The following is a 24,616-nucleotide window of genomic DNA, read 5'->3' on the forward strand; positions in this document are numbered from 1 at the left end:
ATCGACTTCAGTGCAAAATAGTAGGACATCTGACGTGAGCAACAACCAATTCAAAACGAAAATTCCACAACATAGCATTCCAACTGCCATTAAATAACTGTGTATCTTACAATAACTCTCACGTTAGCTTTAGTGTCATTTATAATATTTTGCAGAGCAATATCAAAACGTGTCTTACCATTAGCAGAGAACAGGAAGTCTACTAATAGCTTCCGGTTTGCGGTCATATTTACAGACTTTCAGGTACCAGCAGATGGCGCAATTGGACCTCTCATTGTATAACAAAACAATATACATATTTTAGCAGGAATTTCACTCAAATAATCAAAGTATTTCTTATACCCGTTACATATGAATTAGTATACACAACAGTTTTGTAATATGTAATTAATTAATTCAGTCATTATTAACATACTGAGATGAAGAATATCTTATTTTCAATAAGGTTGAAAGTATTTCTCATAATTCTTCTTCTTTGTACTTTGTAAGCATTATTAATGTTCAAAACCTCTTAAAGTGGATCATATCAGTACAATGTTTAACTTCTTTATTTAATCCATTCCATCATTTAATTCCACATACTGATATGCTAAAGGTTCTAAGTGTTGTACGTGCATACAAATGTTTTAAATTATTTTTTCCTCTAAGGTTATATTTCTCCTCTTTAGTTGAGAAGACTTGTTGTACATTCTTGGCTAGCAGGTTATAGTTTGCTTTGTACATCATTTTAGCTGTTTGCAAATGCACCAAATCAACGAACTTTAATATTTTTGACTCAATAAATAAAGTGTTTGTATGTTCTCTATATCCAACATTATGTATTATTCTAAATGATCTTTTTTGTAACACGGTTAACGAATGTAGCGCACATTTGTAGTTATTTAGCTGCGACTTGTTATTACAAAAGATGTCTGTGGTTATTAATGTGTGGTTATTAATCCGTGATTATTAATCTGTGGTTATTAATGTGTGGTTATTAATCTATGGTTATTAATGTGTGGTTATTAATGTGTGGTTATTAATGTGTGGTTATTAATCTGTGGTTATTAATGTGTGGTTATTAATGTGTGGTTATTAATGTGTGGTTATTAATGTGTGGTTATTCATCTGTGGTTATTGATGTGTGGTTATTAATGTGTGGTTATTAATCTGTGGTTATTAATCTGTGGTTATTAATGTGTGGTTATTAATGTGTGGTTATTACAGCCTTTCGGCGACTTTCGTTTTGTATTTGCATTTACGTTCAGGCGCCTGACAGGGGCACCATTGTTCCGTATTCAGTGCGGCGGAAGTCCTGCCAGAGATGTTCTACGAGAAGAGATCTTCCTTCAGCTAAATTGTAAACTCCTTTTCACAAGTAGCTTATAATTCAGTAGTTCGTAGTTACACTTTATGTGCTGCGGTAGAGTCAGCACTTTCAGTCAAAAATGTTGATCTTTGAACCAATATTGTCGTGTTTAACTGAATAGCGAAATAACGTGACGCGGAAGTGAAGTGTGTGCTCTTCACAGTGCGAAGGTCTCCTCACCACAACGCGAACTCTTGACCACCGACACCAAGATGCCAGCAATAGAATATAATTGTGGTGTGTTTTAATTCAACACATTGGTTTTAAGTTTACAATCATCACGTTTTATTACTGTCTGCTACCTTTGTATTACATGTCTTCACGGCAGCTTTAGCCAGCTAGCAGTCCGAGCTAGCTGGCTAACTGGCTGTATATTGTAACGCTAATGATGGCACAACATCACCATAACTTATCTTTTCATTCTTTTATTTTTAAGGCACCAGCGATGTTGTGGACATCATTTGCAGGCTGGATCCAGATCTGTTAGCTGAACAAGTGAGTATACCAGACATATCCATCCTTCTAATGTTTGCAAGTAACAGGATGCACCCTATAATAATGTCTAATAATGTATAATAATGTGTAATAATGTATAATAATGTGTCATAATGTATAATAATGTGTAATAATGTGTAATCATGGTTCATCTTCACAGTGCCAGCACATTCTGAGTTATCTCCAAGGGCAGACCAAAGGAGTTGATTCAGCTGTCATTTTTGACGTGAGTACCATGAATTGATTAACGTTTTTTGATTGATTGATTGAAACTTGTATTAGCAGATTTCACAGTACAGTACATATTCCGTACAATTGACCACTAAATGGTAACACCCCAATAAGTTTTTCAACTTGTTTAAGTCGGGGTCTACTTGATTCATGATACAGATATATACTATCATCATAATACAGTCATCACACAAGATAATCATCAGAGTATATACATTAAATTATTATTATATATATTATATTATTATAATTACTATTACTTTTACCATCATATTTGTACATGTCGTATTTGCTGATGTTGCTCTGTTGTTGTTGTTGTTGTTGTGTTTGCTGTTGTTGTTTTTGTCTCTCTGTCTAATCCCCCTCTTGTCCCCACAATTCCCCCCTCTGTCTTCCTTTTTCTCTCTTTCTATCCCCTCCTGCTACGGCCCGGCTGCACCAAATGATAATATAAATACATTTAATAAAGTCAAAATACAAGTAAGGCAAAAAGAGAAGTATCCTACACTTCTCTTTTGTAAAGTAAATCTGAACAGCCGATATGGGCATCTACATCTGCTATATGATTTGCCCGAGAAGCTGGGCAGGACATTATAAAAAATAAAAAAATTTTTTACATTATTTACAATCCGGGGTGTGGGATATGGAAGGGGCGGGGTTAGGTTTGGTTGATATCAACACTTCAGTCATCAACAATTGCATCATCAGAGAAATGGACATTGGAACAGTGTAGGTCTGACTTGGTAGGATATGTACAGCAAGTAGTGGACATAGAGAGAGAGATCAGAAAGTATAAGAAAAAGTGTCTACATTTGATTATTTACAATCCGAAGAGGTATGATGTGGAAGGGAGGGTGTTAGTTTAGGGTTGAAGTTGCCTGGAGGTGTTGTTTTATTGCGGTTTTGAAGGAGGATAGAGATGCCCTTTCTTTTACACCTGTTGGGAGCGCATTCCACATTGATGTGGCATAGAAAGAGAATGAGTTAAGACCTTTGTTAGATGGGAATCTGGGTTTAACGTGGTTAGTGGAGCTCCCCCTGGTGTTGTGGTTATGGCGGTCATTTACGTTAAGGAAGTAGTTTGACATGTACTTCGGTATCAGGGAGGTGTAGCGGATTTTATAGACTAGGCTCAGTGCAAGTTGTTTAACTCTGTCCTCCACCTTGAGCCAGCCCACTTTAGAGAAGTGGGTAGGAGTGAGGTGGGATCTGGGGTGGAGGTCTAGAAGTAATCTGACTAGCTTGTTCTGGGATGTTTGGAGTCTAGATTTGAGGGTTTTGGAGGTGCTAGGGTACCAGGAGGTGCATGCGTAATGGAAAAAGGGTTGAACGAGCGTTCCCGCCAGAATCCTCATGGTGCTTTTGTTGACCAGAGAGGAGATTCAGTAGAGAAATCTTGTTCGTTGGTTGACCTTTTTGATTACCTTGGTTGCCATTTTATCACAGGAAAGATTAGCCTCTAGAAAGGAACCTAGGTAGGTGACCTCATCTTTCCTGGTGATAACAACGTCACCCACTTTTATAGTGAAGTCATTGACTTTCTTAAGGTTGATGTGGGACCCAAACAGGATGGATTCCGTTTTACCCAAGTGGATGGATAGCTTGTTGTCAGCGAGCCAGGTGCAAGTTCTACAGAGTTCAGCACTGAGGATTTTCTCCACCTGTGACTTGTCCTTGCCGGATACCAGCAGGGCCGAGTCATCCGCAAACAAAAACAATTCACAGTCGCATGCTGATTACATGTCGTTTATGTATATTAGGAACAGTAAAGACCCCAATATACTGCCTTGGGGGACTCCACAGCTTACTGAGAGGGGGGGGGGACACGGTGCCGTTCACCTCTACCACCTGTTCCCTCCCCTCCAAGTAAGATTGCATCCAACGTGGACCCCGACTTAACCTTTGTGTGGTGTTTGGGTCTGTGGGACCCATTTTCATTTTTTTATTCAAAGAAAAATGATACAATTAATTAATTTTCCAAACTCAGACTCACTGACTTTGGCTAATTTTTTGTAAAGAACATATATCAGAATACATATTTACTGACCACACACCATACACCCCCCCTACACAGTTCTATTACATATAAGATGTCCGGGTCCACTGGACCTGGGGCTAAGAGAAGTGTGGAAATGTATGTTCTGTGTACCACACACACACACTCAAAAACACACACACACACAGCAGGTCTAGACAGGAGGAGGACAGAGTGTAGGTACACAGAACATCAGAGGGTCAAATGTGCGAGAAAATGAGAGCAGACAGTGTTGACAAACAATGTTGCAACCTTGTGTGGGAACCGCAGGTGCAGAAACACAAAAGAAGAATCCCTGGGGGATGCAGAAACTGCCAGAGAAATTTTCCGTGCAACGTTCATATTGTTGTTACTCAGCCAGCGTTTGTGGGTCTGATGGACCCGTTGCATTTTATAGCTTTTAGTGCCTCACCATCAAACACTTTTATGTTAAAATACTGAACAGATGTTTATTGGGATAAGGTAAACATCTGTTCAGTTCATCTGTTGATCCATATTTTTAATGTATTATTGTGATATGTACAGGTATTTCAGAGAGCGGGAGTCACACTCCAACACGAATCTCTGCAGAGCATCACCAGATTCCTCTTGCTAACTTTCAGGTATTTACAGTGGCTTTTTACTGTCTTGTTATGGTGTAGGTCAGTGTTTCTTAACCATTGTTGGGCCGCGAGCACCCCCGAGAGGCCCGCCAAAAAGAATCTGTTTCTCAGCTGTGGTCCATGCGGGCCGCAGCGGTACTCAGTTGTTATACACTTTTCCACACTAGTGACAATATCAAACAAACAGAAGAAGTCTGGAGCTAAAGTCATTGAGAAGTGTCTTAAGCGCAAAACTTATGACTAAAGTGGTGAAGCATTATTTTCATTCGCACTTATATTTTATTGACAGTTTAGTTAAGAAGCATACATTATTATCATTTATTAATAATTTAGTTTGAGTTTATTGAGTTTAGCACTGCGTAATTGTATGTGAACATCCCTTTTTTTGCAGTTTATTTGATTAGTATTTAGTTTTGTAATCAGCCTGACCTAAGCCTTGATAATAATAATGTGCTTAACACGTGCTTTTCTATATATGACAATGTTATCTTGTTAAACTGTAAGTAGGTTAAATATAAATATTGAATACCATTTAATAATTAGTAAGATTACTAATTCAGTGTTAATATTTGAGTGGGCTCCACTGTAGTGGAAAAGTTGGGTCCCGAGGTCAAAAAGTTTAAGGACCCCTGGTGTAGGTGACATAGGTACAGAAAACTTTAGGCCTGGGCAATATGGCCTAAAGACAACATCTCCAATTTCCCCCACAAAAAATTGGATTTATGATTATTTTCTCCTACTTTGTAAATAAACTAATGAAGACAAATGACAGAGATAATTCCAAAACAATGTTTGCTTTTATTTGATCAAAAACTAGTAGTTTGAAATGACACTGCATTTTATGGCGTGGTGGGTAGAGCGGCCGTGCCAGAGACTTGAGGGTTGCTGGTCCGATCCCCGCCTCTTGCCATCCAAATCACTGCCGTTGTGTCCTCGAGCAGGACACTTCACCCTTGCCCCCAGTGCCGCTCACACTGGTGAATAAATGATAGGTGGTGGTCGGAGGGGCCGTGGGTGCAAATACGCTTCCGTCAGTCCACCAGGGCAGCTGTGGCTACAAATGTAGCTTACCACCACCGTGTGTGAATGTGGAGGGAATGAATGATGGCTTCTCACTTCTACGTAAGAGCGCTTTGTGTGTCTAGTGCAGGGGTCGGCAACCCGCGGCTCTAGAGCCGCATGCGGCTCTTTAGCGCCGCCCTAGTGGCTCTCTGGAGCTTTTTCAAAAATGTATGAAAAATGGAAAAAGATTAGGGGAAAAAAAATATTTTTTGTTTTAATATGGTTTCTGTAGGAGGACAAACATGACACAAACCTCCCTAATTGTTATAAATCACACTGTTTGTATTAAACATGCTTCACTGATTCCAGTATTTGGCGAGCGCCGTTTTGTCCTACTAATTTTGGCGGTCCTTGAACTCACCTTAGTTTGTTTACATGTATAACTTTCTCCGACTTTCTAGGACGTGTTTTATGCCACTTCTTTTTCTGTCTCATTTTGTCCACCACACTTTTAACGTTGTGCATGAATGCACAAAGGTGAGTTTTGTTGATGTTATTGACTTGTGTGGAGTGCTAATCAGACATATTTGGTCACATCATGACTGCAAGCTAATCGATGCTAACATGCTATTTTGGCTATCTATATGTACATATTGCATCATTATGCCTTATTTGTAGCTATATTTGAGGTAATTTAGCTTCCTTTAAGTCATCTTAATTCGATTTATATCTCATGACACACTATATGTATGTAGTATGGCTTTTAATTTTTTGCGGCTCCAGACAGATTTGTTTTTGTATTTTTGCTCCAATATGGCTCTTTCAACATTTTGGGTTGCCGACCCCTGGTCTAGTTGATAGAAAAGCGCTATATAAATGTAATCCATTATTATTATTAATATTACTCTTTATCAAAAGTCCAATTGTTGTTCTTTTTAGACCACATATAAATTGTACCTTTTTATGGAATAATTTTCAAAGAACTAAATTAAGAGAATGTGGGAGGCAAAAATTCAGTCTTGAATCAAATACTTCTGCAAACCAAAATGTAGCATTGAATACTACTAAATAAACTGTTATACATCAGTAAAGATACCAATAATAAAAAAAAATCTGATCAAAAAAGTGCAAACTTAAAGGGGTCTTTCATAATGATTGTAAAAGCAGCTTCAGAAACTTTGGGCTTGTGTTTGATCAGTCAATGTCTTTGGAAGGTCAATGTCTTTGGAAGGTCACTGTCTTTGGAAGGTCACTGTCTTTGGAGGGTCAATGTCTTTGGAAGGTCACTGTCTTTGGAGGGTCAATGTCTTTGGAAGGTCACTGTCTTTGGAGGGTCAATGTCTTTGGAAGGTCACTGTCTTTGGAGGGTCAATGTCTTTGGAAGGTCACTGTCTTTGGAAGGTCACTGTCTTTGGAGGGTCAATGTCTTTGGAAGGTCACTGTCTTTGGAAGGTCACTGTCTTTGGAGGGTCAATGTCTTTGGAAGGTCAATGTCTTTGGAAGGTCACTGTCTTTGGAGGGTCAATGTCTTTGGAAGGTCACTGTCTTTGGAGGGTCAATGTCTTTGGAAGGTCACTGTCTTTGGAGGGTCAATGTCTTTGGAAGGTCAATGTCTTTGGAAGGTCACTGCCGTCAACCGACCACAAACTATTTTTATCAGACCAGAAATATTTCTGAAGTGAGAAATTTGGTCTCGTATTGACTATTACATTTCTCTCTTCACTGGTTTCAACAAGTCAAGGCTAAAGAGACTTCAGACTGTACAAACTGCGGCTGCCAGACTTGCACCCAGAACAGCCCATATTACCCCCATTTGATCCAGTCTTCCAGTTAAATTCTGCATTGAGTTTAACATTTTAGTCCTGACATTCCGTGCACTGCATGGTGGGACCCCTCAGTACATCACAGAGTTGCAATGCCCCTACATTTCAATGCGCAGCCTCCGGTCTTCAGGCCAGGGTCTTCTAAAGATCCCCAAAACTCCTTATAAGACCTGTGGTGACCCGGCATTCCAGGCTATAGCTCCCAGACTCTGGAACAGTTTGCACCAGTCCCTCCGTGATCTTGACTGTGGTGAAAACTTTAAGAAACATTTGAAAACTTCTCTTTTTAGTAAAGCTTTTAGTTAATGCACCTTTTAACTATCAATTTTAATCCACTTCGATCCTTTTAATGATGATGCCCCTGTTGTTTTAATTGTATTGTTGTTTTACTTCACCTAATTTTTGTACAGCGCTTTGTCATTTGAGCCGTAAAAAGCGCTTGATAAATAAAATGTACTTATTTACTTACTTACATCATCAGGAGGGTAAATCTAACCTGTGCCGGACTGGTAAAATCACAGCACGATAACGTAACAATAAAGACAATCTCACATTGTTTTCTTTGTGTAAAAATAGAACAAGCACATTCTGAAAATGTACAAATTATAATATTGTTGTTTTTTTTTTACATTTACATGTCCCGAAAGGGACAAGCGGTAGAAAATAAATGGATGGATGGATGTTGCGGTTTATAGTATTTTATCTTTGTTTGTCGTTCTTTCTACTTTCTGAATAAATGATGTGACAAGGTTCGTCAATCAACTCATTGGTGTTCATTTTCAATCTATGAAGGTAAAAATAAAATATGAAAATTAAATTACAGGATGTTATTTATGTAGTTTGCTCATTTTGCACCTCCACTGGTGCACTAACATCATGTGGTTTATTTATTTTTTTCATATGTAGCATCATCTACAAAGATACAAAGAATTGCTATTCCGACATCTAGTGGACACATTTAGAACAGCAGTTTCTTTCATTCAAACATTTTGACTCATTTTTATACTTAGCAAACTCATCCTGCGGGCTGGATAAAACCTTTTAGGTAGGGATGTCCGATAATGGCTTCTTGCCGATATCCGATATTCCGATATTGTCCAACTCTTAATTACCGATACCAATATCAACCGATACTGATATTACAGTCGTGGAATTAACACATTATTATGCCTAATTTGGACAACCAGGTATGGTGAAGATAAGGTCCTTTTTTTAGATATTAATAAAATAAAATAAGATAAATCAATTAAAAACGTTTTCTTGAATAAAAAAGGAAGTAAAACAATATAAAAACAATTACATAGAAACTAGAAATGAATGAAAATGAGTAAAATTAACTGTTAAAGGTTAGAACTATTAGTGGACCAGCAGCACGCACAATCATGTGTGCTTCTGCAGTGGTCCCCAACCACCGGGCCGCGGCCCCGTACCGATTGCAGCCGCACAAGTAATTAATTATTTATTTAATTTTTTTTTTTATTAAATTAAATCAACATAAGACACTTGTGATTTAGGGCTATATAAATAAACATTGATTGATTGATTGAAAAAACACAATATATACATTATATATCAATAAAAATCAATATAGTCTGCAGGGATACAGTCCGTAAGCACACATGGTTGTATTTCTTTATGACAAAAAAATAATAATAATAATAATAATAATTTAGATCCACTATGGACTGGACCCCCCCCCCCCACCCCCACCCCCACCCACCCCCGGTAAATTTTGAAGCGATGACCTGTCCGCTAGTACAAAAAGGTTGGGGACCACTGTGCTTATGGACTGTATCCCTTGCAGACTGTATTGATATATATTGATATATAATGTAGGAAGCAGAATATTAATAACAGAAAGAAACAACCCTTTTGTGTGGATGGGGGAGGGAGGTTTTTTGGGTGGGTGCACTAATTGTAAGTGTATCTTGTGTTTTTTATGTTGATTTAATAAAAAATTTTAAAAAACAATACCGATAATAAAAAAAACGATACCGATAATTTCCGATATTACATTTTAAAGCATTTATCGGCCGACAATATCGTCAGGCCGATATTATCCGACATCTCTACTTTTAGGCCCGCGGGCCGTACGTTTGACACCCCTGATCTAAACTTAGCTCACCTTCCCTATTAGTGGGCGAACAATCCAACGATATCACAATGATAGGAAGGGCCGACATCCGAGGATGAAAAATGTAAATGTCAATTTCAGGTCTGCTGGGAAGAGCAAACAGTCTGCAGATGATTTGGTGTCTCGGCTGGAAGAAAGCAGCAACAAATGGTCCAAAGCGTCGCTGCAGGTTGGTAAAGTTCAAAGTGCATCATCAAATCAAACGTAATGTTTGTACCTACCGCAGGTGCTTGGCAGCTCATGGAGGCAGCATGGAGAATCGGTGCAGGTCCAGCAGGCCGTGCAGGACATGCTCAGCGTGGGCCAGGTGACCTCCAAGGAAACACGGCGGCCCGGCACGACTGCACGCTCACGTTGTGTTTGTGGCCTGCAGCTGGTGGACATGCAGTGGAAGCTGGGCCTGGCAGTCAGTTCTGACACCTGTCGCTCTCTCAACTCGCCCTTCGTGACCATCCTGTTGAAGATCGCTGAGCCTTCGGGACAGATCCATCAAAAGGCTTTCGAGATGACCGTACCGCAATTTCAGGCGTGCATCGTTTATTATTACTAATACACCACCAGGTAATATTGTTCATTGTAACCTAACGCTTTTTTTTATTATCTTCACAGAACTTTCACAAGCAGATGAAGGAGGTTGCTGCTGTCATGGAGACTGTATGATGATCTCCAAGCTCTCCTTTCAGGGCTTTATGGAGCGAAGGACTGTGACTGGCAACATTCCACACTAATCAGAGGAGATTCGCCTTGTTTGCTACGATGAATACACGCCCCTCACATTTCAGCACGCAAAGCCTATACATGAGAGTAGTCAGTGTACAGCTTTATAGAGCAGTATTGACTTACTGTATTATTGTCACCTCACAGTTGTCAATAGTAAAATCAGAGTATTGCAGGAGGGGTTGTGAATATTTTGTTGATTGACTTTAAAAATATATTTTTTTAATAGTACACCAGGGGTGTCCAAACTTTTTCCATTGAGGGCCGCACACGGAATAATTAAAGCATGCGGGGGCCATTTTGATATTTTTCATTTTCAAATCATAACAAAATATATAAATATAAAGGGTCTCAGTCATTAAAATGTTAAAAATAAGTCACAATATTATTATTTTTTTTATATAACGCTTACAGTAAATCTCTATATCAACTTCAGGTTGATATAACGTTAAAAAAAAAAGGTTTTATGCCTTTTCTGTCAAAGACAACTTAGTTTTTTATAGTAAAAGTGAAATATGCAGTATTTTCCCCACCGCCCAAAACATTCAGAAAGCAATGTTTGATGTGAAGTAATTGGAGCCCTAAAAAGATCAATAATGCAGGACACCATTGATTTTAATTTATTATTATTTTTGATTAATCACAGTAAAAAAATCAACAAAATTCCATTAAATATATTTGGGATCCAAAAGGTCCCCCACTCATAAAGTAATACATTTTTATCATATATTTTTTTACTTTCAACACTTAAATTACGAGATCAACTACAGATATATCTGTCCATTTTACGTTTGAACTATTATTTTGTTTGTTTTATGCTCTTATGTCAAAGAAAACATTGTTTTTATATGGCAACCACACAATATATGCAATATTTTCCACATAAAACATTTTAAAGTGAAATATTTGAAGTAATTGGAGCCTTTAATAGATCAATATTAGATTATAACATTAAATTTTAAAAAAAAAAATTAATTTTTTTTTGAGCAATGGCAAAAAAAAGGCAAAATAAAGAAAGACAAAAGAAAAACAAACGCTTTGTGTCAACATTGCAACTGTTCCTCGTTAGATTTCACCTCATTCCACTTTTTTTAATGTTCATTTGAAATTTTTGCAATAGCATTTCCAGAATGTGTGGCGGGCCGCTAAACAATTAGCTGCGGGCCGCAAATGGCCCCCGGGCCGCACTTTGGACGCCCCTGTAGTACAGCCACAAGTTTCAATGCCTCTAAATACACATTAACATCGATCCAACACACTAGTGTAGTTGAGAAAAGGCAGTAACAAGGCTACCCTACTGTATCTTGCAGCTTTAACATAAAAACATAAATAATATATCATTCATTTTAGCATTAAAGATAGCTAGTGGTTAGCGCATTAACTGCCCCCTAGTAATTAGCGTGCTAGTTGCCAGCTAATTATTAACATGCTAGTTGCCAGTTAGCAATTAGCTGTGACGACCGGGTGCGGGTGTTCTCTCAGAGATGCAGACGGGCTTCGGACACAGCTTGCAGGTACAAAATTATTTATTTAAGAAATAACAAATACTGGAAACAAACAAAAACGTGCTCATGGCACTTAAAGCAAAAACTAAAGGAGCTCGCGTGGGAGCTAGAGAAAACACTAAACATACAGAGCCTTTAGCGTGGGAGCTAGAAGGTTACCAGATCAAGAACAGAAGTCGTCAACTGTTGTGAGAAGACAAATTACGAAGCCAGACCGACTGGCTGGGGAGGCAGGCTTTAAATAATAATGTCAATCATGAAAAACAGGTGCACGTCGGTAACACCCGCGGCAGGTGAAAATAATCAGTAACTATGGTAACCAAACTGAGAAGTGCTTAAAACAGGAACTAGAAAGAGATCAAGACTAACAGAAAAACACAAGTGACTAGAAAACTTAAACAGAAATATGATCCGGGCAGCGGATCATAACATTAGCACTTTAGTGGTTAGCTAGTAATTAGCGTGCTAGCTTACACTTAATGTTTAGCGTGCTAGTTGCCAGCTAGTAATTAGTGTGCTAGTTGCCAGATGGGGTTTAGCTTGCTAGTTGCCAGATTGTAAATAGAGTGCTAGCTGCCACGTAGCGACTGGCATGCTCGTTAGCAGCCAGCTAATAGTGGCCCTATAATGTGTTATTGGAATAGCTTAGTATGGCACAACAACAAGGTATTAGTTGAATTAAAAACAGGAGGTGCTCCATCTCTCCGTCAGTTTGGGGGTCCTCGGCCTGGGAAAACGTTGAAGAGTGCTAAGTTCAATGGTTAGTGTGAGCACCACAGTTATCTCCCACTGCGTTAAAAAATCGATTCGAATTCAAATCGCGATTCTCACGTTGTGCGATACCATTTTTTCGTCTTTTTTTTTTTTTTTTGTCTTTTCTTAAAAAAAATTTTTAAATTCAATGAATCAATCCAACAAAACAATACACAGCAATACCATAACAATGCAGTCCAATTCCAAAAGCAAAGCCGAGCCAGCAACACTCAGAAGTGCAACAAACAGAGCAATTGAGAGGAGACACAAACACCACACACAACAATTGAGAGGAGACACAAACACCACACACAACAATTGAGAGGAGACACAAACACCACACACAACAATTGAGAGGAGACACAAACACCACACACAACAATTGAGAGGAGACACAAACACCACACACAACAATTGAGAGGAGACACAAACACCACACACAACAATTGAGAGGAGACACAAACACCACACACAACAATTGAGAGGAGACACAAACACCACACACAACAATTGAGAGGAGACACAAACACCACACACAACAATTGAGAGGAGACACAAACACCACACACAACAATTGAGAGGAGACACAAACACCACACACAACAAAGCAAAAGTAGTGAAACAAAAATGAATATTATCAACAACAGTATCAATATTAGTTACAATTTCAACATAGCAGTGATTAAAAATCCCTCATTGACATTATCATTAGACATTTATAAAAAAGAACAATAGTGTGACAGTGGCTTACACTTGCATCACATCTCATAAGCTTGACAACACACTGTGTCCAATATTTTCACAAAGATAAAATAAGTCATATTTTTGCTTCATTTAATAGTTCAAACAAATGTACATTATTGCAATCAGTTGATAAAACATTGTCCTTTACAATTATAAAAGCTTTACTCCTCTGCTTGCATGTCAGCAGACTGGGGTAGATCCTGCTGAAATCTATGTATTCCATCAATAGACAATCCTTTTCAATCGGGAAAATATCCTTTTTGAATCGAGAATCGCGTTGAATCGGGAAAAAAAATCGATTTTGAATGGAATCGTGACCCCAAGAATCGATATTGAATCGAATCGTGAGACACCCAAAGATTCACAGCCCTAGCGTTAATCTTCTCGGGCGTGGAACTATTTAAGAGCGCCTCAGGTTGTTACTGGAATCCTCTTTCACTTCACTTCTGATGGTGACAACCTTCGTGCCGCTTGAGGATGCCCCACAGGTGCGTTCAGGTGTGGAAGAGACATATTTGCTTACTGGAGGTGTGTTTGGGCTCATTACCTTGTTGGAAAAAACTACCTCGCTTCAATGCAATTCATATTTCCCATCAATGAAACCGCAGCTCCCCAGTGCTGGCAGCCCTCATGCGCGCCACTTGACCGGCACCATTATCTTGCTACTCATTGTATTCAGTCAATTAAAGGCCTACTGAAAGCCACTACTAGCGACCACGCAGTCTGATAGTTTATATATCAATGATGACATCTTAACATTGCAACACATGCCAATACGGCCGGGTTAACTTATAAAGTGACATTTTACATTTCCCGCCAAACTTCCGGCTGAAAACGTCTATGTATGATGACGTATGCGCGTGACGTCAATGGTTGATACGGAAGTATTGGGACACATTGTATCTCAATAAAAACAGCTCTGTTTTCATCGCATAATTCCACAGTATTCTGGACATCTGTGTTGGTGAATCTTTTGCAATTTGTTTAATGAACAACGAAGACTGCAAAGAAGAAAGCTGTAGGTGGGATCGGTGTATTAGCGGCTGGCTGCAGCAACACAACCAGGAGGACTTTGAGATGGATAGCAGACGCGCTACGGTGAGTACAGCTTTGGCTTCCAAACATTTGATCGCTTGCCCGTACGTGCGTGTTGCTATGTGCATGTCACGTACGTAACTTTGGGGAAATATATGTTTCTTGCCGACTGATGGCGGCCGGGGTGTCGTCGAAAGCTACAACGCCCGCCGCCGCCGCCGTCCCGTAGCTAAGTTAGCTTCAATGGCGTCGTTAGCAACAGCATTGTTAAGCTTCGCCAAGCTGGAAAGTATTAACCGTGTATTTACATGTCCATGGTTTAATAGTATTGTTGATCTTCTGTCTATCCTTCCAGTCAGGGGCTTATTTCTTTTGTTTCTATCTGCATTTAAGCACGATGCTATCACGTTAGCTCAGTAGCCAATGTATTGTCGTGGATATAAAAGTCACTGTGAATGTCCATTTCGCGTTCTGGACTCTCATTTTCAAGAGGATATAGTATCCGAGGTGGTTTAAAATACAAATCCGTGATCCACAATAGAAAAAGGAGAAAGTGTGGAATCCAATGAACCAGCTTGTACCTAAGTTACGGTCAGAGCGAAAAAAAATACGTCCTGCACTGCACTCTAGTCCTTCACTCTCACGTTCCTCATCCACGAATCTTTCATCCTGGCTCAAATTAATGGGGTAATCGTCGCTTTCCCGGTCTGAATCTCTCTCGCTGCTGGTGTAAACAATGGGGAAATGTGAGGAGCATTTCAACCTGTGACGTCACGCTACTTCCGGTACAGGCAAGGCTTTTTTTTATCAGCGACCAAAACTTTATCGTCGATGTTCTCTACTAAATCCTTTCAGCAAAAATATGGCAATATCGCAAAATGATCAAGTATGACACGTAAAATGGATCTGCTATCCCCGTTTAAATAAAAACATTTAATTTCAGTATGCCTTTAAGGCCGCATGTTGACTCATTTTTAGTGAATGTAAGTATACTAGTACACTGACTACTCTTAAATACATGCCTTTCTATAGTGTTGCCCCTTGAGATTCATTATCTGATATTGACTATATGTGGCTAGAATATAAATATATTCCTATTGGTTTATGTGTGCTTTGTTTAAAATGTGCAAATGTTTTTTTATGCTTTCCAACTCCTTGGACGATAAGATTAAGGAGGAGGAGCACAGGCGGTTGGCTTGACTCGACCTGACTGATAAGGTTGCATGTGGAGCAGCTGCTATTTTAGGGAACCTGGTTGGATCCGTGGCACCTGCCCCATGGTACGGGCCGCCCCCTTCCAAAACTCCCCTCCCCCTGGAAAGTGCTTGCCATTATTGGGACTACAGTATGTGATTCATGATGCTGCTGTTTGTACGGCCAAGTTGGGAGATTCCTTAGAAAGGTGCCCTGTGGGACGCCCCTGCCTGGATGCTGGCAGTGTGTCTGTGTGTGTGTGTGTGTGTGTGTGTGTGTGTGTGTGTGTGTGTGTGTGTGTGTGTGTGTGTGTGTGTGTGTGTGTGTGTGTGTGTGTGTTCCAACTGACACACACTTGCTACTACAGTGGAAAAGATTTTCCACTTAACCTCGAGTGCCTGTCAGCTGGTGATGGGTGGACCGATACCAGAAGGTCAATTCCCTGATACCAAAGTATGGTTGATATTTTTGACCTGCTTGGGGACATGTGTGTTTCAGACAAACTGTTCATTCATTATTCACCTGTCTATTCTCTTTAGAATTTGAAAATGGCGAGAGTTATGCCCTACTTTTCCTCCTGCCGCTTATTGAACGTATCAGTTTGGGCTAAAAATGTCTGGGGAACATCAAACAAAAGCAAATTGTATTAATAAGCATAGCACATTATGATGAGTTACAAAAGCAGTGAAGTTGGCACGTTGTGTAAATCATAAATAAAAAGAGAATACAATGATTTGCAAATCCTTTTCAACTTATATTCAACTGAATAGATGGCAAAGACAAGATATTTCATGTTCACACTGAGAAAATAATAGCTAAATAATCATTAGCTTAGAATTAATGTCAACACATTGCAAAAAATTTGTCACAGGGGCATTTTTTTTACCAGTGTGTTACATGGCCTTTCCTTTTAACAACACTCTGTAAAGGTTTGGGAAGTGAGGAGACACATTTTTGAAGTGGAATTCTTTCCCATTCTTGCTTGATGTACAGCTTAAGTTGTTCAACAGTCTCCCTTCTGCTATTGCAGGTGCCACACATTTTCAATGTCTGGACTACAGGCAGGCCAGTCTAGTACCCGCACTCTTTTACTATGAAGCCACGTTGATGTAACACGTGGCTTGGCATTGTCTTGCTGAAATAAGCAGGGGCGTCCATGGTAACGTTGCTTGGATGGCAACATATGTTGCTCCAAAAGCTGTATGTACCTTTCAGCATTAATGGTGCCTTCACAGATGTGTAAGTTACCCATGTCTTGACCACTAATACACCCCCATACCATCACACATGCTGCCTTTTACACTTTGACCCTAGAACAATCCGGATGGTTCTTTTCCTCTTTGGTCCGGAGGACACCACGTCCACAGTTTCCAAAAACTATTTGAAATGTGGACTCGTCAGACCACAGAACACTTTTCCACTTTGTATCAGTCCATCTGAGATGAGCTCAGGCCCAGCCAAGCCGACTGCGTTTCTGGGTGTTGTTGATAAACGGCTTTCCCTTTGCATAGTAGAGTTTTAACTTGCACTTACAGATGTAGCGACCAACTGTAGTTACTGACAGTGGTTTTCTGAAGTGTTTCTGAGCCCATGTGGTGATATCCTTTACACACTGATGTTCTGAGGGATCCAAAGCCACGGGCTTAGCTGCTTACGTGCAGTGATTTCTCCACATTCTCTGAACCCTTTGATGATATTACGGAGCGTAGATGGTGAAATCCCTAAATTCCTTGCAATAGCTGCTTGAGAAAGGTTGTTCTTAAACTGTTCAACAATTTGCTCAGGCATTTGTTGACAAAGTGGTGACCCTCGCCCCATCCTTGTTTGTGAATGACTGAGCATTTCATGGAATCTACTTTTATACCCAATCATAGCACCCACCTGTTCCCAATTAGCCTGTGAACATGAAATATCTTGTCTTTGCAGTCTATTCAATTGAATATAAGTTATCCCCAGGTGCATGTCTTTGGAGGTGGGAGGGGCCTATCCCCAGGTGCATGTCTTTGGAGGTGGGAGGGGCCTATCCCCAGGTGCATGTCTTTGGAGGTGGGAGGGGCCTATCCCCAGATGCATGTCTTTGGAGGTGGGAGGAAGCCGGAGGGAACCCACGCAGTCACGAGGAGAACATGGAAACTCCACACAGAAAGATCGAACCCAGGACCTTCGTATTGTGAGGCACATGCACTAACCCCTCTACCACCGTGCTGCCCCCATGTGAAAATATTCAGCAAAACATTTTTTTTAGAGATTTTTTTTTTAATTAGACATACATTGTGAGGCGATGGAGGAGGTGGACCGGCTCCCTTCTGGGTTTTTTAAAATTTATTTACAGAGTCAGACGAGCAGAAACACTCCAAACACAGAAATGATCCAGAACCAAAAACATAGAAATGTCAAAAACACATGCATGAGAGAAATGCTGCAATATATACATAATCAGCCATCAGACTGTATAATGCACATGTTCCTTCTTGACTGCACTTAAATGTATGTGATGTATATGTAGAATATATTTATATTCAATCAAGCAATGTTTATTTATATAGCCCTCAATCACAAGTGTCTCAAAGGGCTGCACAAACCACAACCACATCCTCGGTACAGAGCCCACATAAGGGCAAGGAAAAACTCACCCCAGTGGGACGTCGATGTGAATGACTATGGAAACCTTGGAGAGGACCGCAGATGTGGTTAACCCCCCCCCCCCCCCCCCCCCTCTAGGGGAGACCGAAAGCAATGGATGTCGAGTGGGTCTGACATTTATTGTGAAAGTCCAGTCCATAGTGGATCTAACATAATAGTGTGAGAGTCCAGTCCATAGTGGATCTAACATAATAGTGAGAGTCCAGTCCATAGTGGATCTAACATAATAGTGAGAGTCCAGTCCATAGTGGATCTAACATAATAGTGAGAGTCCAGTCCATAGTGGATCTAACATAATAGTGAGAGTCTAGTCCATAGTGGATCTAACATAATAGTGTGAGAGTCCAGTCCATAGTGGATCTAACATAATAGTGTGAGAGTCCAGTCCATAGTGGATCTAACATAATAGTGTGAGAGTCCAGTCCATAGTGGATCTAACATAATAGTGTGAGAGTCCAGTCCATAGTGGATCTAACATAATAGTGTGAGAGTCCAGTCCATAGTGGATCTAACATAATAGTGAGAGTCCAGTCCATAGTGGATCTAACATAATAGTGTGAGAGTCCAGTCCATAGTGGATCTAACATAATAGTGAGAGTCCAGTCCATAGTGGATCTAACATAATAGTGAGAGTCCAGTCCATAGTGGATCTAACATAATAGTGAGAGTCCAGTCCATAGTGGATCTAACATAAATAGTGAGAGTCCAGTCCATAGTGGATCTAACATAATAGTGAGAGTCCAGTCCATAGTGGATCTAACATAATAGTGAGAGTCCAGTCCATAGTGGATCTAACATAATAGTGAGAGTCCAGTCCATAGTGGATCTAACATTATAGTGAGAGTCCAGTCCATAGTGGATCTAACATTATAGTGAGAGTCCAGTCCATAGTGGATCTAACATTATAGTGAGAGTCCAGTCCATAGTGGATCTAACATTATAGTGAGAGTCCAGTCCATAGTGGATCTAACATTATAGTGAGAGTCCAGTCCATAGTGGATCTAACATTATAGTGAGAGTCCAGTCCATAGCGGGGCCAGCAGGAGACCACCCTGAGCGGAGATGGGTCAGCAGCGCAGAGACGTCCCCAACCGATGCACAGGCGAGCGGTCCACCCCGGGTCCCGACTCTGGACAGCCAGCACTTCTGTGTAACTTCTGTGTAACTCCCCCTCCACAAGGGAGAGTTATTATATTATTTATACATTATATATATATATATATAATATATTATATATATGATATTATTTATTATTATTCTTGTCTATTGTGAGTGAACTGTGGTGCTGAATTTCCCCCAGGGATCAATAAAGTACTTTCTATTCTATTCCATTCCATAACACAACAAGTTGCTATTTGGGCCTAAAATGTTTAATGATGTTGTTGTTTAATGTTGTTTAATGATGTTTAATGTTGTTTAATGATGTTTAATGTTGTTTAATGTTGTTTAATGATGTTTAATGTTGTTTAATGTTGTTTAATGATGTTTAATGATGTTTAATGATGTTGCTTTATTAGTCAGCCGGTATTAGTAATGTGTTCCCTCCCCCAAATCGTCTCTTGGCGCGGTATCGGTAAAGGCACACGGGGTATCACTATCACTCGCTGTCACGTTTCTCCGCAGGCCCCGCCCCCCCGGCCAGCACATGTGCGGTGTGCTGGGCGTGGCCAACGAGAGCGAGACGGAGAAGGCGCGTGGGTGACTCCGCCTCCCTCCTTCACAGAAGACAGCAGAAGGAAGCAAGGAAGGAAGCAAGGAAGGAAGAAAGGCGACATAAACCTTCAACAGTTTGCCTTTTTTTAATCATTAAAATCGGCATGTGGCCATTGGCGACTTTATTCGCGCGGACCCGGAAGTAGGACTTGTGAAGATGCGCCCCGGGAGGCGGTAAAGCGGCCACGGCAGTGAGTGTTTACATGGTAGCGTGTAGCCCAGGACACGCAGCACATGTCAGGGCTAACACTTTGTTTGTAGCCCGCGAAACAAGACACGGTTGCGCCGACTTTATTGGGAGTGGCAGCGACATTCTTTCAACTAGTTTTTATTTTGGAAGGGGAGTCCCACATGGAGCCCCCCCTGCTGTCCCACATGGAGCCCCCCCAGCTGTCCCACATGGAGCCGCCCCTGGCGTCCCACATGGAGCCCCCCCTGGTGTCCCACATGGAGCCCCCCCTGGCGTCCCACATGGAGCCCCCCCTGGCGTCCCACATGGAGCCCCCCCAGGGCGAGAAGGACAAGCGCTACGCCCTCACCTACATTGGCTGGTCGACGCTGGGTCGCCGCACCACGCTGCCCATGCTCCCGTGGCTGGTGGCGGAGATCCGGCGGAGGAGCGAGAGGGGCGACTGCGGCCCCGCCATGCAGCCCCGGGAGGTGCAGCTGCTGCTGCACAGCCCCTTGCTCCGCTGCGTGCCCTGCTCCTCCTCATCCTCGTCATCCTCCTCCTCCAACAACTACTCGGTGTTCATCTTCGAGCACAAGGCGCAGCACATCTCCCGCTTCCTGCACAACAGCAACGACCTCACCTACTTCGCCTACCTGCTGAGGGCCCACCCCGACAACCCTGAGGCCGAGATGTCCTGTCACGTCTTCAAAGCCGGAGACCCCAACCTGGTAAAAAAACACACCCACTCACACAACCATTGCACTTGTATTGCACTCAAATCCTAAATATGTCTTCAATGTTGCCCACTGCATCACAGCAAATCACAGCAACCCTTTGAACCCATGAAAGTATGCCCCCTAATGGCTGTAAACATCATAATAGAGGACTTCAGAGTGGTCTAAGGCAGTGTTTTTCAACCACTGTGCCGCGGCACACTAAGATACAGTCTGGTGTGGCGTGGGAGATTACCGTATTTTTCGGACTATAAATCGCTCCGGAGCAACGTTCCCTCTAAGGTGCGCGCCTGTGCAATTGCGCACTGCTCGAGCGTCCTCTGCGCACGGCAAATCTACGCCACGCACAAAATCAAATAAAAAAAAGAAGCGCATAACAATTTTCGACACACGGACACGACAGAGAAAACAGTTTTGTTCAAATATTGTAACGTCCGTCGAGACGCTTTGAGGACATGAATTCCATCCATCACTTTACTGACCAAAAGTCTTTATTGTCGACCATAAACACATCACCAAAACATTAGTAAAAAAAAATTATATCTAGCAAAAGTGGCCATTTTCTGCAGTGCAAACCAGACCAAAAGCAACTTTGTTATATCAACAGCACCCGCTCGCTCTTTCTCACTTGCGCCAACACATGCACATATGGCACTTAGCCAGCGATGCGTTTACAGACACACAAAAAGTCGGACAACTCCAACACCGCACATAAAGTGTCATTCCAGGTCGTTACACTATGACTTACCAATCAAATGTGTGCTTATTTTAGTGTCATTTATTAGGAATCTTAATTGATAAATATTAATTATGAAATGCTGTTAGTATATTAAATAAATACTAATAAAAAGGAAGTTGCAGGAATGTACACATGATCCCCTGCTTACATCTCATTGTGCAACATGTGAATGTTTTAATGGGAACTAAATGCGATCTCTGAAAGGGGTACAAATTATTTCCAAAGCAGGACCTCCACCCAGACAAACAATACAAGTACACACTTCATGAAAAACAACATTTGTTGTTATTGTCATTGTAAGTGGGCCTAAACACTTCTATTAGAAATGGAAATGACTGCTGTCATTTGATTATAATAATAAGAGAATGTTGTCTGTCCATCTGTGTTGGCCCTGCGATGAGGTGGGGACTTGTCCAGGGTGTACCCCGCCTTCCGCCCGAATAAGTCGCACCGGCCGAAAATGCATAATAAAGAAGAAAAAAACATATTAGACTTAGACTAACTTTAATGATCCACAAGGGAAATTGTTCAACTCAGTAGCCGAGTTACAATAATGGAAAGTGTAAGGATGGAAAGGACAATGCAGGTATAAATAGACTAAATATAGCGATATAAAATATAACATATATACGAATATATAAATATGTGTACAGTATATTATATATACAGATATATTATGTCTATAACATATATACAATATATAACAATTACCATGTACAATATTACAGTATATGTGACAGCAGCAGCATAAAATACAGAGTACTATATAAGTCGCACTGGAGTATAAGTCACATTTTTGGGGGAAATGTATTTGATAAAAGCCAAAGGCAATTGAAAGGCAATTTCAAATGTCTAAAGAATAGTGAACAACAGGCTGAATAAGTGTACGTTATATGAGGCATAAATAACCAACTGGTATGTTAACGTAACATATTATGGTAAGAGTCATTCAAATAACTATAACATATAGAACATGCTATACGTTTACCAAACAATCTGTCACTCCTAATCGCTAAATCCCATGAAATCTTATACGTCTAGTCTCTTACGTGAATGACATCAATAATATTATTTGATATTTTACGCTAATGTGTTAATCATTTCACACATAAGCCATGCCTTTAGGCGTTTTTTTTCCGGTCCATTGCTGTTGCTGCTTTCTGTATCTACCGCCTAATGACTGAGCTACGTCATTTCCTGGGACGTGCCACAGGGCATTTCCTAGTAAAAAAAAGGGATTCGTTCCCAAGGATTCGAATAATGAACCAACTCTTTTTCTTTACTATAGTGGCCTCGATAACGGGACCCGGTTCTCAAAAAGCGATTCGAGTCCATGGAATCGGTTCTTTTCTCATCGAACAACCGGGAGAACCGGTTTCGAACATCATCCCTAGGAAGGGGAGGGGTTTAGTAGCCATGGAGAGGAAGAACAAGGAACACAACAAATAAGCGGCGTTCGGTCATTTTAACGTGAAATAAATTATATGGATATTACGATATTTTCTTAATTCATATCTTGTTTAAAAATATATCGATATATCTTACAAACTCGATATATCGCCCAGCCCTACTTACATGTTACGTAGATTGCGTAAATTGTTGACGTAAGTGAGTTGAAAAAAAACGTAGATCCACGCTTTCAATTAACAGCCATAAAAAGGTTAGAAACCTCCCAAATATGCGAACACTGTTTTAAAAAAAAAAAAGGTATTATCACAGTTTAATATTGACACTGAAGACGGGCTCAGTCTAAATATTGGAATTAGAACAAGTCTGAGAGGTGACAAGTTCCAGCTTTCATAGGTTAGCGTCCCGCCTTCACATTTTTGTGCCATTGACCGTGTTTTTCTAATCACATACTGTAGATTATTGGTGGGTGGAAACCTGTTTTGGCATTAAGTATTTAGGCCATCAGATGATGATGATGATGATGATGATGATGAAGCCAGCGAACGAGCGCACTGGAATTTAGAAGAGAAAGTTAATCCAGCTCTGTGCCTATTTTATTCCCTCTCTGCGGTGGGACACACCAGAGACGCTACATGTCTCGTCAGACTGGAATTGGACTGTTAGGCTGCAAATAAAACCTTAGTCGGACCAGATTTGTCACAGTGGGTTAAAAGTCGATCTATGGTCACAGTTGACACATTTAATGGCGTAACAAGTCCACTAGAAAATTGACTTTTAACAAATCCGTATTTTACGGACTGTAAAGGAACACTCAAAATCCTTTTATTTTCTCAAAACTCGACAGTGCGCCTTATAACCCGCTGCGCCTAATGTACGTATTCATTCTGGTTGTGCTTACCGACCTCGAAGCTATTTTATTTGGTACATGGCGTAATGATAATTGAGACCAGTAGATGGCAGTCACACATGTCTGATTACATTATATCTGTATGTAATATTGGCTGCATTTTTGATAGTTGTTTGTGTGCCATGTTGTTCCAGACCACAGCAAACGTTACCCAGCTTGCAAGGATTGTAATAAGTCCATTAGAAGAAGACAGCCTGCAGTTTCCTTTAACTTGGACACACACATCTATACCTTTAACTTGGACACACACATCTATACCTTTAACTTGGACACACACATCTATACCTTTAACTTGGACACACACACATCTATACCTTTAACTTGGACACACACACATCTATACCTTTTAACTTGGACACACACACATCTATACCTTTTAACTTGGACACACACACATCTATACCTTTTAACTTGGACGCACACACATCTATACCTTTTAACTTGGACGCACACACATCTACCTTTTAACTTGGACGCACACACATCTACCTTTTAACTTGGACGCACACACATCTATACCTTTTAACTTGGACGCACACACATCTATACCTTTTAACTTGGACGCACACACATCTATACCTTTTAACTTGGACACACACACACATCTATACCTTTTAACTTGGACGCACACACATCTACCTTTTAACTTGGACGCACACACATCTATACCTTTTAACTTG

At 40.6% G+C, this 24,616-nt stretch overlaps 2 protein-coding genes across 9 annotated transcripts in view; both read left to right on the forward strand.

Annotated features, from left to right (window-relative positions):
• Positions 1 to 1,273: 1,273 nt before the first annotated feature.
• commd6 (COMM domain containing 6) lies at positions 1,274 to 14,546 on the forward strand. Of its 3 annotated transcripts, none has more exons than XM_062061800.1 (9): positions 1,274 to 1,339; positions 1,470 to 1,585; positions 1,785 to 1,843; positions 2,004 to 2,069; positions 4,635 to 4,711; positions 9,752 to 9,839; positions 9,897 to 9,977; positions 10,044 to 10,196; positions 10,280 to 14,531. In XM_062061800.1, the coding sequence occupies exons 2-9, from the start codon at positions 1,561 to 1,563 to the stop codon at positions 10,328 to 10,330; spliced, it is 600 nt and encodes a 199-aa protein (XP_061917784.1). In that variant the 5' UTR covers positions 1,274 to 1,339; positions 1,470 to 1,560; the 3' UTR covers positions 10,331 to 14,531. The 3 variants fall into 3 exon arrangements, with proteins under 3 accessions (XP_061917784.1, XP_061917785.1, XP_061917786.1); XM_062061801.1 differs by having other exon boundaries at positions 1,321 to 1,339; positions 1,512 to 1,585; XM_062061802.1 differs by lacking the exons at positions 1,274 to 1,339; positions 1,470 to 1,585; positions 1,785 to 1,843; positions 2,004 to 2,069 and having other exon boundaries at positions 4,649 to 4,711; positions 9,752 to 9,820; positions 10,280 to 14,546.
• A 5,206-nt stretch (positions 14,547 to 19,752) lies between these two features.
• Positions 19,753 to 24,616, forward strand: part of tbc1d4 (TBC1 domain family, member 4) — an 83,459-nt gene continuing 78,595 nt past the window's right edge. For 4 of the 6 annotated variants that reach the window (XM_062061803.1, XM_062061806.1, XM_062061807.1 and 1 more), the window contains exon 1: positions 19,754 to 20,874. In XM_062061803.1, coding sequence (XP_061917787.1) covers positions 20,326 to 20,874 — 549 coding nt within the window. In that variant the 5' untranslated portion in view covers positions 19,754 to 20,325. Of the gene's footprint in view, positions 20,875 to 24,616 lie in introns of all 6 variants that reach the window. The other 2 variants (XM_062061805.1, XM_062061809.1) reach the window with 2 other exon arrangements.

Source organism: Entelurus aequoreus, linkage group LG10 (assembly GCF_033978785.1).
Source record: "Entelurus aequoreus isolate RoL-2023_Sb linkage group LG10, RoL_Eaeq_v1.1, whole genome shotgun sequence".
Lineage (NCBI taxonomy): Eukaryota > Metazoa > Chordata > Actinopteri > Syngnathiformes > Syngnathidae > Entelurus > Entelurus aequoreus.